Below are 18,484 nucleotides of genomic sequence, written 5' to 3' on the forward strand. Positions count from 1 at the left end.
TTAGCCTTCTGCTCTTATTATGTTAAGGCTACGACTCATCTCCAAACAAACGCATGATTGAGGTGATGTTTTGGAATAACATCCTGTGTGTTGGTGGTGCATCACTCTTCAGTGACATTCTGAGGTTGCATTGTATTAGCACATGATATTTTCCCCAGTTAATTGATATCCCAGGTTTGTCCAGGGGAAAATCTACAGCTCCCTCAAACATACTTGACAAGTTATTATATTTACTTTAGTCAAAGCCCGTGTGTGCAATATCCCTCTTGGAGGTGGTCTATTATTGGAGTCCCATATGCTTTTTGTTTGGGAAGAAAGCAATCACTGTGTCATACTGTTACATGGAGTATTCTTTTTCAGGGATGTTGTTCCCTTGGGGACCATATCAGGCCAGAGTTCCTTAGTCTAATAAGACCTTTGTAACTCTTATTGTATAAGAGTTCTGGGAGGGAAGCAAGAGTTAAACAGAAAATGTAATTCAAGCAACCATATTAGGCCACATGTGGGAAAACATGACTCAGTATTGGATTAAAAAAAAGGTTATTTGTTGTAAAAAGGACTGTGATGCCAAAATGTTCAAGGTATTTCAGTGTAAATGAAGACTATTGTGGCACAGGGAACTCATAACATTTTAATATTCAGTTTCTGAATATGTATGATTTAAAAAACACCACACAGAGTTGTCTATTCACAAATTTTATATTTAAAAAAAGATATGATTAATTGTTATGAAAGTCATATATGGGGATATTTAATCTAAGATTTTCTTGTAAATTTTCCATCAGCACAATTATGTTTAATCCATATGAGGATAGTGATGACAGCAGCATTACATACAGATTCATCACACAGTAATAAAAAATCTACTTATACTCGTAAGAATTACTCAGTTTAATTGTTGTACTTTACTAATTGGTGATAAACACACTGATTATATTCCATAAAGGTGGAATTTTAAAAATGAATTTTTTCAAAATGAACATAGAAGCTCTTTTTTTCAGATTTTACAATTGTATCTGGTGAAAATTTTAATTATTACGTATAACATTTTTGGATACAGCAGTCATAAAATACTTATAAATTCTTAATTAAAATACTTAAATGTTTTGACAAATTATGATAATATAAAACCTGTTTTCTGAAATGTGAACATTGCAATAAAATATGTGATAATGTGTAATATTGTGAGAGTCCCTTTCATTTTTGTTTTTAACAGAAAATGGTTTCACAGCAACGCATTCTAATTCACGAGGATTCCATGAACCTGCTCAGTCTTTATACCTCTCCCTCTTTGCCCAACATTACCCTGGGACTTCCAGCAGTGCCAGCCCAGCTCAATGTAAGTCATTACCCTGCAATGGCCTAAACCAGCCCAGGGAATATTTTCATAGGAACTCTTATTCTTTTCCTGTATATTTAGACTTCAGCAAAACTTGGTTGGTAGTCTACTTTTCCTTCACTGTTTTCTGAGTTGTTCAAGATGTTCAGTTTAATTTCACAGTAAAGAATCATACTGGTTCATATCATAATATATAAAAATAATGACTAACATTTGTATAATGCTTTATAGCTTTTAAAAAAGAAAACACCCTCCAGGTGTATTATTTTGGTAGCTCCACACACCCATCCTATGAAACAGAGGTTATAAGACAGATTTTTACAGAAGAAGCAGCTGAGACTTGGAATGCATAAAAGCCCAAGATCTCAGACCCAGCAAGTAGCAGACCTGGACCTCAATTCAGGCCATTGCTGAGAGGTGCAGCATCTGAAGCACAGCAGCATATGTTTAAAGAATTTGTTTTGTGAATGACTTTATTTTGAGAATTTAGGTTACTAACTCTGTGGTACTGAAGAATATATATCTGGAAAATCTCTCTAAGAATAATATTAAACTCTTTTCTGAAGATTCAGAGTGAATCAATTACTTTAAAAGTCCTGACAACTGAAATAGGATCTTTTGGATGTAATTGTCCTACTAACAGAAGATAGCAATAATTATTTTATACATAGTCCCTAAAATAATATAAATTTCAGTCATTGTAAAAGATTTTTAAACTTTCCTAGAACATTTTATCTGTGAAAGGTTAGTAAATTAAATTGTACTTATGCAGAGGTCATATGATACATTCAGTTTAAAGAGAAATTTATTCCAACCCTTGGCATCAATTTTGCCAGTATTTAGATGCAAGTCTTCCACTGAGTCCATCTTGTCAAATTCATCTCTTTTACAATATGCCAACATTAGGAAATCATAAAGAGTTGACCATTTTATGACTTATTTTCAGAATACGAACCCTATCTATGCTAGTTTATGCACAAGCACACCTATAGATGACATTTTTAAATGATAAATTTAATGATTGTGTTCAATACATATTATAAAACCAATTTAAGAGGTACCTTATTATATTTGGTATTTTTAGTAGAGTGGAATGTTATCTTACATGATATAGTAATCTTATACCAGTGAGGAGAATGCAAAATTTGAATGTTGTTTTATATCTGGAGATTAAAAAGTCAGGCTTAAAAACTGAATTCAGCTACGCCCCTGAAATTGCACATGAAACATTTGTAAACAATTGGCTGTAGTGAAAAGAGGAAAGAAATTAGGGATGATACAAAACATAAATATTTATGGATGATATTTTCAAATCTTCACTTATTAAAAATTATTTTCTTCTGTTCCTATCTCTTCTAATAATAAGCAAATACTAACACACAAATTCTTATGACACATGAATAGGCATTTTCTTTCTACTCTTTGTTGCATGTTCTAAGTCACTCCTACCAGCTAACACAAACATACACCACTTTTAATGTGGTCCAGAAGAATTTTTTCCCAAAGGACCAAGTACTAAAAGCCAGACCATTTAATGTTTCAATGGTAATACAATTTGGTACCATTGGATGAATAAACCAGTGTGGTTTGGATTGAAGTTTCATTTTTCTTTGCTCCCATTTTGGTGTGGATAAGGCCATCACAATTAATTTTTCAAGCTTAACATTGCTTTGGCAAAGGGATCTCTAATATTCTGTTTCCCCAGTGAGTAGTGGGAAATTTTAAGGAAAAGAGGCCAGGAGAAGGAATCACTTCTAGATTAAACATTGCATTGACTCGCTATGTGAATAAGACAAACCATTTACCTCTTTGTCCTTCAATTTCTCCATCACTGAAATTGCTTTGCTTCCCTGGTGCACAGCAGTTTTGAAAGATGACACATGAGTTTTGAAAAGAAACATGCCACGTAATTTTGAGGTATTTGACTTCTGCTTTTGTAATACCAAAATGACCACCATTCATTAAGTTCTTTGAATAGGAGAATTCATTATTACTATTGATGATATAATTATTATTGCCTTATTACTGTTATCATATATTTCAAGTTCTTAATAGCGTTTTTATTGGATATCTAATTTCACTTGTTTATTTTATTAAACAAAAGTATCTGGAGTGTCATTTTCAATATTTAGAGATTTGGGAATCTGTTATGAATTAATATACAATACATGTTTAAATCAAATTCCTGCATATTTTATATAAATTTTCATTGACTTATCTCAAGAATTTTATTTTCAAAATTAAATATTGGAAACCCACAGTTCTGTGAACATATTAGAGGACATATAAAGAAAGGGCGAATTGTTCTTCTGCTTGAAACTCCAAGAGTTTCAAACTATAGACCATTTTTATCTCCAGTTTCTTAATCCCTATTGCATAGTCATTCGTTTAGTGATTTGAATAAATTTTACTTTTCTAATATACCTTTTACTCAAGCAGTGTATTAAAATATTTTAGAAATAAACCTCCCATGCTAAGCCTGAAATTAGCATCATTTTTAATGTTAAAAAAAGTTTTATTTGGGGTTCAGTATAATGATACCCAATACTAAATTGTCTCCAGTGCTTCAGCTCTATTTTTGTTTCTCCTTTGTTAATTCACTTAGTTCAAAAGACATGCCGTTATCCATTTTCCCTACTCCGCTGTTGGGTAAGATAGCGCTTTTTGGTGGCAGAGGGGAGGGGGAGTTATGAAATAAGAAACTAATCTAATGATTTACAGACCTAATGACCCATCTGGATGAAAGTGGATTAACATCTTTATTATTTCTTGACACAGGCTTCAAATTCACTCAAAGAAAAACAGAAGTGTGAGACCCAGACACTCAGGCAAGGCATTTCTCTGCCTGGGCAGTATGGGGGCAGCATCCCGGCATCTTCAAGCCATCCCCATGTCACTTTGGAGGGAAAGCCCAACAGCAGCCACCAAGCTCTCCTGCAGCATTTATTATTGAAAGAACAAATGCGACAGCAAAAGCTTCTTGTGGCTGGTAATTCATAATGGCACCATTTGCAGGTTATTTTAGGGCTTTCATTTTATTAGCAATCCAATGTAATGTCTCTTTAACTCAAGACCTAGTAAAGATTCACAGTGTCATACATAGGTCTCCCTGATACCCAGTACTGTGGAAAAGACTATTATCCTTATTTATTCCTCTAGATCCATGAAAAAAACTCACCTTATTTAACCTTCATACATACCAGAGTGGACTATTGGTGAGTCATTAATCAGATGTATATCTGACCAATGCTTTGGCACTTTTGCCTACACCCCACCCAACATAGCCTTCTTCTGGTATTTGCCCAGTAGTATACTACTTTTCATAAAACTTATCCCATAGCTATTTTCTGTAGCTTCTTGTCTTTTCTTAAATTGTGTATATATCTGTGGGTGTATACATATATTCATGTACATATTTTTTTTTCAGGTGGAGTTCCCTTACATCCTCAGTCTCCCTTGGCAACAAAAGAGAGAATTTCTCCTGGCATTAGAGGTACTCACAAATTACCCCGTCATAGACCCTTGAATCGAACCCAGTCTGCACCTTTGCCTCAGAGCACGTTGGCTCAGCTGGTCATTCAGCAGCAACACCAGCAATTCTTGGAGAAGCAGAAGCAATACCAGCAGCAGATCCACATGAACAAGGTAAGTCCCTAAGCCATGTCAATATGCTGTTGCCACTGGTGTGAAACTTTGGATTCTCTTCACTGATGTGGGCATTCGACAGAGTGTTGGTATCCATCACAGCCCAACAGAGACTGCTCTCCTGGCCTGCTGTCAGGGCTCAGGGACACCATCGCATTACCACTGTTTACACCATCACCATACACATAGGATATTTGTAGCAAAATTGAGGTCCTAGATTAGAAAGTCTTCTATAATTGAGTACAGGCCTTAATACAGAAGCATGTACAGGCACATGTATGCAGACCTCCATTTTTTTGTTATTGCACTAAAGGTTTGACACTGAGTTGAAGTTACACAGGTGCTGGCAGCTATGCCAAGGTCAGCCACTTAGGTATTTCTCAGCAACTTGTATGTATCCATGTTATATTTATTTTTTGATATGCCCTACTTTATTCCAATCAGTGTTGAAGCAGTTTCTCAGAAACTTGAGTAGTTTCTTTCTGGCAGCCTTATTGTGGCTGCAATGGACAACGAATGCCTGAATCACAGCACATCCTCAGGAGCTCTCCTGCTGAGGCAACCACAAAGAAACAGTCATTCTAATATAATGGTATCAAACAGGCCAGTAAAACATTTTCAATGAATCTGTAAGCAAAACTGGTCTATACAGTTTTGCCACTACTCTCTCATCTGGTAACTTACAAAGCAGAATCCTCTTATTCCTGGAAAATGGAAGGTCCTGAATATCAAAATTCTGTCCATTCTACTTTGTTACTATATCACCTACAAATATCTTAAAGAAGCATTATATTGAGAAACAATGTCCTGTTTACTGATAAATGGATAGCTAAATACTGAACTAGTATTTAAATGCTTTATTGTTCTAATATAAACAAAACAAAATCTCATGGGCAAAGGTCTAATCATCTTCCTAATAGCAAGAGAAGAGGGTCTTTATCATGTGCTCACCTTATTGCAGGTGGGATTAGAGAGTTTCTCTCTTCTTTGGCCTCCATCTTAACAAAGCAGAGCCATGAGGGGAGCATGGGCTGAAGACCACAGTACTGAACACAAATTCTCCCAGCCCAGTCCTTTGCAGCATCCAAAGATGGTGTGTATGTGTGTGGATTGGGGGATGGGGGTGGTTGGCAGTGCCAGCTGCCTCTCCTGTTATTGTTTGCTGTACTGCTGATTTTATTTCACTGTATTTCAGACTCTATATTATCACATTAATGCATATTTTATTGATGCAGCATTTCTCTAAATTTCTCAACTTGTTTTAGATAAAATCAGTCTTGTCATAGGAGAACCAGCTTTCTTCTTGTATAATGGCGTGATACTCCTAATCCTGAATGTCACTCTGCATGTTTGCTGTGTGATCACAGAGTTATGTTGGTTTCTTTTGTAGTATCTTAGCACTACTGAAAACTACCAGGTATTCTTTTTTTTTTCTTTTTTTAGTTTAATTTTATTTATTTATTTATTATTTTGGGGGGGTACACCAAGTTCAATCATCTGTTTTTATACACATATCCCCGTATTCCCTCCCTCCCTCGACTCCTCCCCCCCACCCTCCCTCGAGTCCCCCCCACCCTCCCCGTCCCAGTCCTCTAAGGCATCTTCCATCCTCGAGTTGAACTCCCTTTGTTATACAACAACTTCCCACTGGCTATCTATTTTACAGTTGGTAGTGTATATATGTCTGTGCTACTCTCTCGCTTCGTCTCAGCTTCCCCTTCACCCCCCACCCCCTCCCAGTCCTCGAGTTCTCCAGTCCATTCTCTGCATCTGCGTCCTTGTTCTTGTCACTGAGTTCATCAGTACCATTTTTAGATTCCGTATATGTGAGTTAGCATACAATATTTGTCTTTGTGAAAGGAAAGATTGAGAATCCTACTTTTCACCTCACAACATTTTGATCTGGAATTGTTTGTTTAGAAAAGTAGTATTGGATTGTAAATACACTTTATGCTACTAGGTTCTATTTCCTAGAAATATGTGGATGTGTATAACCTATCATAGGTATATTAGGTAAATTGATCCCATTTGAAATCATCATCTACAGATGACTTCTATGAATACCTTTAAGAATATTTTGGAATACAATTTTTATGACCTAGAGTTGCCACTGCTTCAGACTCAGATGGTATGTTAATATCTGAATCTTTGTATTTTACTATCACAGTTGAGATTTTGACAGGCAGATGCTAACCTCATGGAAGAAACTAAAATGGAAAGCAGGCATTTGCATTTCAGCAACAAGAAAAGCAAATCTTATCAGAGACCTTCTCCCATGTGGAGCTGATTCCTTGGAATCTGTTAAGAATTCTTCCCCAAATTAAAAACAAACCTATACTTTTAAGTACATGTTTGTACAGTGGTTTGATTATTAAATCTTGTCTTAATTAGGCAAAATGAAGCCCAGAAAACTTCAAAGTACAAAGCTGATCTTTATATATTAACCTCTCTCAACTTGGGTGTTTAGATTACTCAAGCAGGTCCCTCCTTGGCTTTTCTCCATGTATGTATTCCATATGTTTAATCAAGATGGCATATGCACACTGGGTATTCTCCAGATTTTGAAAATATTTCACCTGCCCTCAGTTGTCTAAGGGAATAGAGAAGAATCCTATTAAATAAATAATGAACTCCATCCTATTCTGTGATATTCATGATAGAACCACTAATAAATGAATTGCTACTGTTCACCCTTCCCCAGGAGGTAATGAAAACATTTATTTCACATTAAGAAAAGGCCAAACTGAGATGCCAAAAGATAACAAGTTTCTGTATAATAATATATTCGTGTGTACTCTAACCATGTAGAATAACCATTAATGAGAAATAACCACAGAAACTTTGATTTATGTCATTTTTTTTGCCCATTATCGTGGATGAACCTTTACAGAATCTATTCAAACTGGAGCCAAATAGTTGGCATCATAAAAACATGGTCCTTTCTCTTGAGATACTTATTACAGCAGGAAATATAGGCATACATGCAGACACAGGTGTGCAGGCCATATATTTTAAAATGTCTTTTCCTCTTAGTACCTCAACTTTTCTTTATGATTTTTTTTTGAGGGATTTAGGAATTTTGAGGAAAAATGGAGTGAGAAGAAAAGTTTATCTCTAAATTTCCCTCATATTAAATATGATTGGCCTTCCTGGTATGAAATTTTTAATGATTTATTTGAATTGCTAATAACCCTGAGAAGAATTAGAAGCATCGCTATACTTTTCAAAGCAGTTTATACAGTGATTGACATTAAATTTTAAAGACTTTCTCATATCTTGCTGTTATTTGAATGCATTTATGAAAGCAGTCATTCAGTTATAATTATACAATGTAAATGTTATTAATCATACTAAATAATTTACCTACCTGTTACCTGATACTTTAATCACATTTACATGGGAAATTTGTGTCTTATAAGATGTTAACCCTCACGTAATTATGTTGTAAGTACTTAATAGCTTAGCAGGAATATCCCTGAAATGGGTTTATATAGTATTTGTATTGCTATATCTACCAGTAAATAATGGGGTAAGCTAAAAAAAAAAAAAGAATGAAAAATGTCAGAAGGATTTATCTCTGCTTATCAGTTTGTATATTCTGTTTTCACTGAAAGCGTTTTGAGAAGCCTACCATAAGAAAATCATGGCTTACAACATTTGTTCTTTTTTTTGTTGTTTTTTTACAGATTTAAAAATTCAGAAATGCATTTAAAACAATTTATATTGCTATATATAGTACCTTCATGTTTCCAAAAACAAGAGTTTTTTTAATATGAGAATCAAAAGAAGACTATTGCTTTTGCCAGTATCTTTTGATTTTTTTATGGGAAGAAAAAAAAAAGATTTCTGAAATAGAATTTTCCTTGTAAATACAAAATACCAAACAAAACTACAGGAGGGTAGTTTTGTTTGGTGTTTTGGTAATTTTCTTCTGAACTCTTTTCAAGTTTAAATATTGCCACAGATTTTCTGGTAAAAACTATGATTGATGAAAACAAAACACCAGAGTTACTTGAACATTTTTATGATTTTGGGGGGAGTATTCTGACCACTGCATAATTAATAGAAGGGCAAATCTCTAGTCCCTTCACTCTCTGAATGATATACAGAAATTTTCCAAAGTATATTCAGGGCATATTTGTTCTGAGATAGTTTGACATAGAATTTCTGCCCCCTTCCAAATGACATTATTCTTTGAATTATTTCTCAGTTATAATATTAATAGAACAGCATTGATTGATGCCTCATTGTTCTATTTTAACTAGAATTTTAATACCTTTTCTAATACCTGTGTTTTTCATATTCATTTCATCAAACCCATATGAGAAGAAATTTTAAGAAAATTATTTCTTCATTCAATATTTATTTGAGTGAAATAATCTATGCAAGTATCCATTTAGCAGATCATTACTGAATTCTTACTTGATATCAGACACTATTTTAGGCACTAAGAAGACAACATTCAGTATCCTCATGGAGCTTACCGTATGGGGAGCAGGGGACTGAAATATTCCAGTAAAGAGAATACAGTGTGTTAAGTATTAGGATGGGGGACATGAGGAAGGAAATTGTTCTCTTTGAGGAAACAAGATTTGAGACTTGTTTCATTCCTCTCAGGGTTATCTTGTCCTTTTTATATCTTTTCCTCTCCCTTTCTCTCTCTCTCTTTTTCTATTTCTCTCTTTCCCCTCTCCCCTCTTTTTATATCTCCCACCCTCCTCCCTCTCTCTTTCTTTCTTTGTAAAATGCTCTGTGACAAATACCTTATGCATTCCTATGATTGGATGTCAGCCAACACTTAAAAAAATACCCACATAAATCATGAGATGATATCTTATACATGTCAAGGTTCACTCTAGATGTAAGTATTTATTATATATTTATTACTATGATACTTAGGCATTTTGACATGAGAGCTATTTTATCATAATAAAAATATATCTAAGACAAGAGCAGTAAAGGGGATGGCTGAGCAGATGTCCTATGTTGCCCTTATTAAAACAGGTAGATTTTATGTCTGACAAGCAAGGCATGAATGTAATTAAGCTCAAATGCTGGCATGGAACTAATGGGGAGCTTTCATCAGTTTTGGAAGAGAATTTGATCCTTTATTTGAGTAATATCTATTGTATTCCTTTTCTTGACATAATTTTCTAACGTAAATGTTACATTTTCTCCATAACGCTTCATGATTCATACCCACTCCTTGTCCCCAGTAATCCATCCAGAGCAACTCAGGGGAGAATATTCTTTCATGCCTGTGGTCACATACAAACTTAGCATGGTTTTGTGTGTGTGTGTGTGTGTGTGTGTGTGTGTGTGTGTGTGTGTATTTTTCCAAATAAAGTGTCCCTGAAGGCAGCCCTAAAATATAACTGTTTTGTACACTATGGAGCAAAGTGTATATTTTCCCAAGGAGATTAATTTGAACAACAACAATTATACAGACATTTACAATCCAAAAAGTTTACATATTTTGAGTCACGCTTCATGTTAGTTTATTTTAATAAGGATAATTCTACTCATGCCGTACTTGTAAGAAGATTAAAATTTTAAGAATAATTAGATAAGGACCATTTACCAATTTTTGCTTTTTTGCTGCACCTATTTCTCCTAGTGTATCTTTTCGTCCCCATCTTTTATACAATGTGCATCTTTTCAGAACCTTTCCCACAGGGATCTTAGGGATAGGATCACTTAAATTATACCAGCTCTCTTTTGTGTGTAGGATCTTCCATGAGTTGGGACACCATGCTAGTATTCTTATGTGTATCATCTCCTCAAACTATAAGCACACTTTTATTTTTACTATCAAGAAAGTTTATTTTAAAGGGCTTACTAAGTACGTTGACCGAGGTGACTAGGTTAGTAGTTGACAGAGCTGGGATTCTGACGTAGGTTGTATGACACAAAAGCCTGTCCTTAACGTAAAATGAGGCTTATGATTTCAGTGTTGTTTTTATCACCAAGCAGGAGACAAGATTTTCCTAATTTTATTTTTGCCAAAAAGTAGGAAACATAATTTAAAACAAGGCAAACAAACAAAAAAAAGGAGAGTCATCTTATTTTTTAGGTATTTGTTTGGATTTGCCAGGATGAAGAAATCCCATTTCCTGACCTTGCTTCCCAGTTTTCCAGGCATCGCCCTGCATCCAGTGACTCACTTGGAAGTCTTTAACATGGACCCAGTGGTCGGACTTTCAGATATCCTATTGGCTTTCCAGCAGTGCCATGTGAATGCAGGACAGAGCAAACCACAGCCAGGCCATGCTTCATTCCTTTCTTCTGTGTTGTAACATCACCATAGTTTTTAGATTGGGCAAACATCTCACAGGAACTCTGAGCGAGCCTGAAGCTGAAAGTCAACTGACTTCATCAAGTTCAACTGAAATGCAAATGTTGGCATCCCATCTATGGGTGGTTTGGAAAATGCCTTGTTTTAAGCTTTGAAAAATGGATGAGTAGAAACTTGAACTGAGCTTTCATTTAGGAAAGTAGCCATTACTGTTGTCAGGTTTAATTTCTCTCTATCCATTTGACAGCTTGTTTCCATGCAGGGTCTTTAATCACCAATTTAGGATTACATTTTGCCCGTTAGATGGATAGTATGTCCAAAAACTTTAGCAGCATTGAAAGGCAGTCTTAATTTTATAACAGTAAAAAGCCTCCTAGATTATTTATCTATCTATAGAGGTTTATAAAAGAAACTTTGACTTTACCCTTAAATAGATGCTATTTCGACATGATTAGCCCAATGTAAATAGATCCTTGTAGGTATGTTTTGGGCTTCAGAAAAAAAAACAAAAGTGCACATGCTGCAATACTGGCTTACATCATCACAGAGAATTCTTATAGAAGCATTTCACTATATGATTACAAGTTGATGGTTTATAATATACAGAAAATGGCTTGTTGCTTTATTGTTATATGTGATGAAATCCTGTGTTTGGAAAAGAAACTAAATGACCATTTCAGTGGATTAATGTGTAACATTCATAAACGTTCCCAGTGCTGCTTTCATAACTTGAAGACCAAGGGAAGGACCTCGACCTCTCCTTTTCACTTTGCACTGTTAATCTAGTCAGAGACGCTTTTATTGAATGAGAAAAACAATAGTTGGACATGACTATGAGGTAAGAAAATAGGGGAAAGAAAAATATCTGGGGAATTAGACCATATGAGTGGTTTGACTGATGTTGATTCCAGGAGTTCAAAGGGAGAGGGAAGCTAAATAATTTGGTTGTTTCCCAACCTTGACAAATAGTTTCATTTGACAGAATGAAATAATTAAGTCTTACTAAGGAATTTTTAATATAACTAAGTGATTTGTGGACATGAAAACTAACAATGTATAGCAGTCTCTGTTACAGGTTTTGGTTGCTTTTTTAGCCTGATTTTAGGGGTTTTTTTCCTCTGTATCTTTCTACTCTTTCTCTAAATATTTATGAAAACTGAGGGATTATAGTGACCCTGAAATGTCATACAGTCTGGAGTATTCCCATTCCTTCAGGCAGAATTGCATCCAGAGCTCTGCTCCCATGTCCTAAATATACCATTACTCTCTTTCTATCAACTCAGTTGTATCAACCAGCAATAAAAACTCACTTCTAAAAAATAATTTCCTGGCATGGAATAATTGATGTTCCACAAAGATTTATTAGCAACTATTATGCTACATCCTAGAAATGAAAACAAAGAAGACACGTTTTTCCCCTTGAAAGGTATTTCATAGACCTGCAAATTAGGTAATTCTAACCAAAGATAGTTCTACAGAATGCATAGTTCATATGACTTGCAAAATCTAGAATGCTGGGTAGCCTTTCCAAGAAAAGTTTCTGATGCTCTGCACAATTATTTATTTGTTTTGCCACTGTGGCCAAAGTATAACCTCTCTGTCTGCTACTGCTCTCATCTGCACATTTTAGAGGTTTATAGTGAGAATTCCATGAGAGTATGTACTGAAAATGCTTTGTAAACATAGTAAGAAATCCTTCCATTTATTTAACACAGTATTTATATTCTTAAATAGCACTAAGAGTTCTATTTTCCTTGTTCTGTTAATGAAAATGGCTATCTGGAAGTGGTAGAATATTTCTAAGACACACATTTTTCACTTGCCTCAATATTGCATCAAGCTATTTTGTTGTAAACCAAACCACTAAATTTTGTCCCAGCTCTGCTTTGCATTTTGTATTCATCATGAAGCTGACCTTGTTTTCTCTTTGGAACACTATTATGGATATTGCATTTTTTATTGAGGTATAATTCACACACACACACTGTAAAATTTATGCCTTTTGCTGTGCAGTTGAATGATTTTTGATGAATGTATATCATCATATAATTACTGTAATCAAGATATAGAACAGTTCCCTCGACTTCCAAAATACCCTTGTGTCGCTCCTTTGTAGTCAATCCATACTCCTACCTCCAACCCCTGGCAAAGTAGCTGAAGTTTTGACCATGTAGGGAACATAAAGCAAATCATAAGTATGAAGGATAGTATATTTTAAGAGCGTGCAGCCATCAGCCCTAAATGATATAAACCATAGAATATTAAAGCAAGAAGAGACCTAAGGGATTCTTTGCAGAGGTCACAAGCTGATAGTCTGTGGACTGTATCCATTCCATTGAACTAATGTCTTTGGCCTGCCAAACTAATGTCTACAAAGCATTGAAATTTTTGGTCAGTCATTTCAAATACAAATCTGGATTTCTGGCATTGTCTGAAAAACCAAAAAGCCTGGCTACACTGGGCCCACTTTTCCATGTGGCAGTTATTGTCTGGGGTTTACTCTTGGTTGTCCCTTTTAAGTAGGACTTGCACTGCTATCCAGTTTATCAGGTCAAGGGATTGAGGGGAGAAAGGGAGATGTTTACCAGTCAAGTGATCGGAAGCTCCCTGGCTTTGAGTTCTTGTCTATTCTGAGACACAGTCCACAATCACCAAGAGTTAGCAAAGAAAATAAGCATGCCTTTCCTTACTGTGCCTCTATTCGTTACCCTTAAAGAAGGGAAAAAGGAAACTTTAAAAGAAAGTGTACTGTCAACTGAAGATCAGGAAGGAGATGATCAGGGGAAAATCTTGTTATATGCTATTAAAGGACATAAAATTACACAGTGTTGTGAAAGAAGGAAAGATAGCTCATTTGTGTTCTGGTTAAGAAAAGCCCCTGATAGGTCTTGGTACACTCTCTGGCTAAGGGTTTTATGCTCTGACAGGCCAGTCTTCCTGTTTCCACTTTTACCCACCTAAATCCAATCTTCTGTAGCAGCCAGTGATCATTTACGAGTGCAAATCAAATCATGTCAAGGGCTTGCTTAAAACTCCCAGTTGCTCCTTATTGTTTGTAGGATAAAATCCAAATATCTTTTCATGGCCCACAGGCTCTTGTCCCCTCACTGACCTTTTCTCCAACTCCCTTCCCTTAGTCGCTGAGCTCACACCACACTGGCCTCCTCTCTGATCTGTGGGGAATCTCCTTCCATCTCCTGGAATGAACTGCTAGTCACACTTCTGTGTGCAATGTTCAACCTCCAGGTGTTCTTATGACTCGACCTCCGACCTCAGCATTGGTCTCTCTCAGCTCAAACTCCACCTCTTCAGAGGAGCCTTCCTTGCCCATCCAAGTTAGACCCAGACACTCACTACTTCCCCCATTCTTCCCTATCACATTTAGTTCCACTATTCAGTTGTTTATTTTTTATTTTGCCTAACTGACAGCTCTCTTCCCTGGTCCTGGCATATAGCAAGTGCTCAATAAAAATTTGTTGAATGAATGAAACAGTGGGTAACTTTCTCTAACTAGCTGGGAGGAGGAAATGTCCAGTCTCCTTTCTGGAGGTTAACACTTAATTAAGTTATTGGAATATTAGGATGTTTTGAGAGCCAAAGAAAGGATATTTTAATTGCTAGCATTGCTTTGGATAATCAGAGTTATAAAAATAAATGCATTTTTTTAAGAATTTGTTTCCTCCCAAGATTAATTTTATATCTCTTCAGTATTGGCAAGAAAGGATGTTTTTCAGTTTAGACTTTTAATGTATATGAATAATGGACCAGTACTTATAAAATCTTTCTCTCTTGTTATTTAACTTTGGTTCTTCTGCTTATGTCCCTAAAATGCACAGAAGCAAAAGGACATGGAATATTTTGGCTTGAGTCAGAGTTCTACTCTAAGTGGACCTCTTGATTTGAAAGCCCTCCAAATTCTGGTTGTTTTTGAGAACAGTTGGTACATATCTAATCTATTTGTGAATTGAGACAGAATTTTATCATTATTTTTAAACCTAGTTTCCTTGGAGCTTAAGGGAAAGGTTTTATTTTCCAAAAGAAGTATTTTACATTTATTTAAAAGGAAAAAAAACCAAAAAACAAACTTGTGCTATTGCCATTCCCCAAGTAAAATCTGTCTTAAAATCTGAGGCAAAATAAGAAAGTGATAAGTAGGGTTGAAGGTCATTTTGCATAGTTTAATTCAAACACTTGTGCTGAACGGTTTGTTGACAATTTCAAAAAAATCAGATGTCTGTCAGAAACAGATTTACTCCTTATATACTCCTGTCCTTGGTTTGATATGCCAGATCTGAAGATATTCGTGAGGACATGAAGGATTTCTGTGGCTAAACTTAAAAATATAGAATTTAAAGATATTTTATTCAAAAGCACTATGCTTACTTTGGCTTCTAGACTTTTATCAAACCATGTAACTTACACAGAGATGGACTTAAATGGGTTAATGTGTAAAGATTAGCAGCATGGCTTTTAAATATTATTTAATTAATTTTACACCATTTGCCAATAGAATATATGATGTTCAACATGGAATATAAAACATTAAAATTATAGACTTGCTATAGTTATAACCCTATCAGGGATTAATAAGAATTGAAGAGCCGAGTTGTAATACTTGGAGGTGTTAGGGCTTGGGATAAATTATCATGCTATCTGAGCCATAAAATCTCCAGTGTGAGTGTGAATAAGTGTGTGTGTTACAAGTCCGGAATGGTCATGGACCGCCTGCAGCATTCTTAGTGTTCAGTACAATCACTGTACAGTAGCATGGAGAATACAGAGACGCTGACAGATGAGGACGAGCACAGATAAAAGGGGCAGAAGAAGCTGCTCAGCCATCATCTTCTTCATCTCAGCTGGGTTCCTCACCAAAGTAACTCACCTGATGTCAGACGAATGACACGCGGTGTGTCTTACAGATGGGGCCTCAGCCGAGATTCACACAGGCTTACGGATTTATCTGTCACACAGATGTTTCTTGTGTTTTCTAGCCAGCGAGGCAACAGCTCAACTTTGCTGGGGGATCACCTCCAGATGTTCAGCCAAAGAGAGACCCTGCCACCCCACTGAGAGTAAGCAGACAGCTCCTCCCTGCTGCTGAGGCCACTCAGCAACAGTGCAGATTAAAAAAGGGTTAGCCCATACCTTCTCTGTATGGTCATATTTGTAGTTCAGAAACACATACAACACAACATAGTCCAAACACGGGATTTCCTAGTAAATAGTCAGAAACTTACAGATAATAGCAAGTAACTTTTTACTTTAAAAATTTGAAATAAGTCAAACCTGGCAGGCAGTTTTTTTGTGACTTTTGTTTGCAGATTTTCTTGATGTTAATTGCTAATTTTTCCACTCTGGCAAATTTGACTGTTTAAACAAAAACAGCTTGAGTCAAATACCTAAAATAAAATAAGAAGTGTAGGTTAACTCCCTCTGTGCATTTATATTTTGCAAAACTGTCTCCAGGAGATCCCATTTATTTCTTTTGTGTTTTTTGAAATGTCACAAAGAGCATGTTTTATTCCAGAAATGGTGAAAAAGTAGTAGTTATCATTCATGTGGACACTGGCATTCGCCTCATAACCTGGGGAAAAGAATGTGTCAAAGCTTTGTTGCTAAGCACTAATTAAGTTTTCAGATATTTATGAATACAAGTGAGAGAGAAACAAGGATAAATCCTAGATTTTTGACTTGTGTGCAACTGGGTAATGCTATTTACTCAGATGAGAAAAATTAGGTGATCAATACATTTGGGTGCAATGGGAATAAAGGTTATGTTTGAGCTACTTAAAGTTTCTGATACCTGTTGGATATTTTAGATCTAAGTGATAACATTAGGTAAGCAGCTGAATATGCAAGTTTGGAGCTCAGGAGAGACCTTGGAATTGCTTATATGAGTTCAGTTGTCATTGTAATACAGCTGTTTCAGAAGAGAATGCAGACTGGAAGGGTATAGAAAGTTCTGTCTTCTCTTTTCTGGAGATGACTCGGCTTTTTCTTGGGCATGAAATTCCTTCTCTATAAAATAAGGATTTGAAGAATGTAATTAGAAAATTTCCAGTTCCAATATTTTACATCTATATGATCTCCACTCATAAGTCACTGTTTTGTGTCAAGAAACTTTTCTTTTACAAACCATTAAGGAATTCTGCCCTTGGAAGAAGATCATTTTGCCATCTGGCCTTCTCATCCAGTTACCACAGCATTATCCATTCTGGCACTTTTCTCCCTCGTGCTTCCTTTAGTCCAGCAGAAGTGTAGATGAAGCCAGAGGCACTGGAACAAATAGCATTGTTTCTGTGTTGCACCCTGGAAATTGTTATACACACTTTCATGTATGTCAGTGAGGCGATAAAGTATTAGCAAATTTGATTCATGGACTAAATGTTGTGGTTTCTGGGTATTCCAGTGACCTCAGAAATACATTAACAGATCAGATTTTCTGTTAAAGGTTTCCTGTTAAAATGTACATATAATCTATTATGTAAACACTCAGCGTTTTCTCAGTATTAAAGATTTTCTTTGACATGTTTGCTATCTATGGGAAATTATATTTCAGTAAATTCACATACATCTTGTCTGGTCTTTGTCTGCACCCCCATTAGTAATATCAGTCTCTTACTTTCAAAGATGCTATTATTTTGTCATGTTTTCTTTTCTAAAATGCTTCATCCTGCACCTGTTAATATCCTATTTCAAGTGCCACTGGATTTGGTATTTATGCGGTCATTACTGACTTTAACGAGAGAGATTTTGGTCAAATAGTGTGGATTGGCGAGAATTCTAAAGAAAATGGGACAAGAAAAATGAAAACAATGAAGAGAAATAACTCAAGAACTTTTACTGTGAAGGAGGGTACATAATGGGGTTTGGGGGGTGAGGGGTCAAGGGAGGTTTCGTTTAAGACAGGGGAGAAGACTGAAGGTGTCCAAATGGAAGTACTCCCGCAGAGACAGGAAATGAATGTTGGAGGACAGAGTGGATAACTGCAGGAATGGATGGAACCCAGGGCATTAAGCTGAGGGGTTGACTGAGATAGGGATGCAGACCTTTCTTTCACTGAAACAGGATGAAGGGTGAGTGGGACAGCTTGGTAGCAGAACATGGAGTTTCTCTGGTGATGCTTCTGTTTTCTCACTGACGTAAGAAGCAAAGGTAGCAGGAGCAAGGAAAAGGTCTCGATGTTAGAGGTTTTAGGAGAGAGG

General features: G+C 35.9%; 1 protein-coding gene across 4 annotated transcripts in view; it reads left to right on the top strand.

Moving 5' to 3' along the window:
• The window catches only part of HDAC9 (histone deacetylase 9), a 719,791-nt gene that overhangs the window by 352,030 nt on the left and 349,277 nt on the right, over positions 1–18,484 (top strand). For all 4 annotated transcript variants that reach the window (XM_057730709.1, XM_057730710.1, XM_057730712.1 and 1 more), the window contains 3 exons: positions 1,217–1,339; positions 4,118–4,328; positions 4,767–4,984. In XM_057730709.1, coding sequence (XP_057586692.1) covers positions 1,217–1,339; positions 4,118–4,328; positions 4,767–4,984 — 552 coding nt within the window. The remainder of the gene's footprint in view (positions 1–1,216; positions 1,340–4,117; positions 4,329–4,766; positions 4,985–18,484) is intronic.

Source organism: Hippopotamus amphibius, chromosome 4, assembly GCF_030028045.1.
Source record: "Hippopotamus amphibius kiboko isolate mHipAmp2 chromosome 4, mHipAmp2.hap2, whole genome shotgun sequence".
NCBI classification, from domain to species: Eukaryota; Metazoa; Chordata; class Mammalia; order Artiodactyla; family Hippopotamidae; genus Hippopotamus; species Hippopotamus amphibius.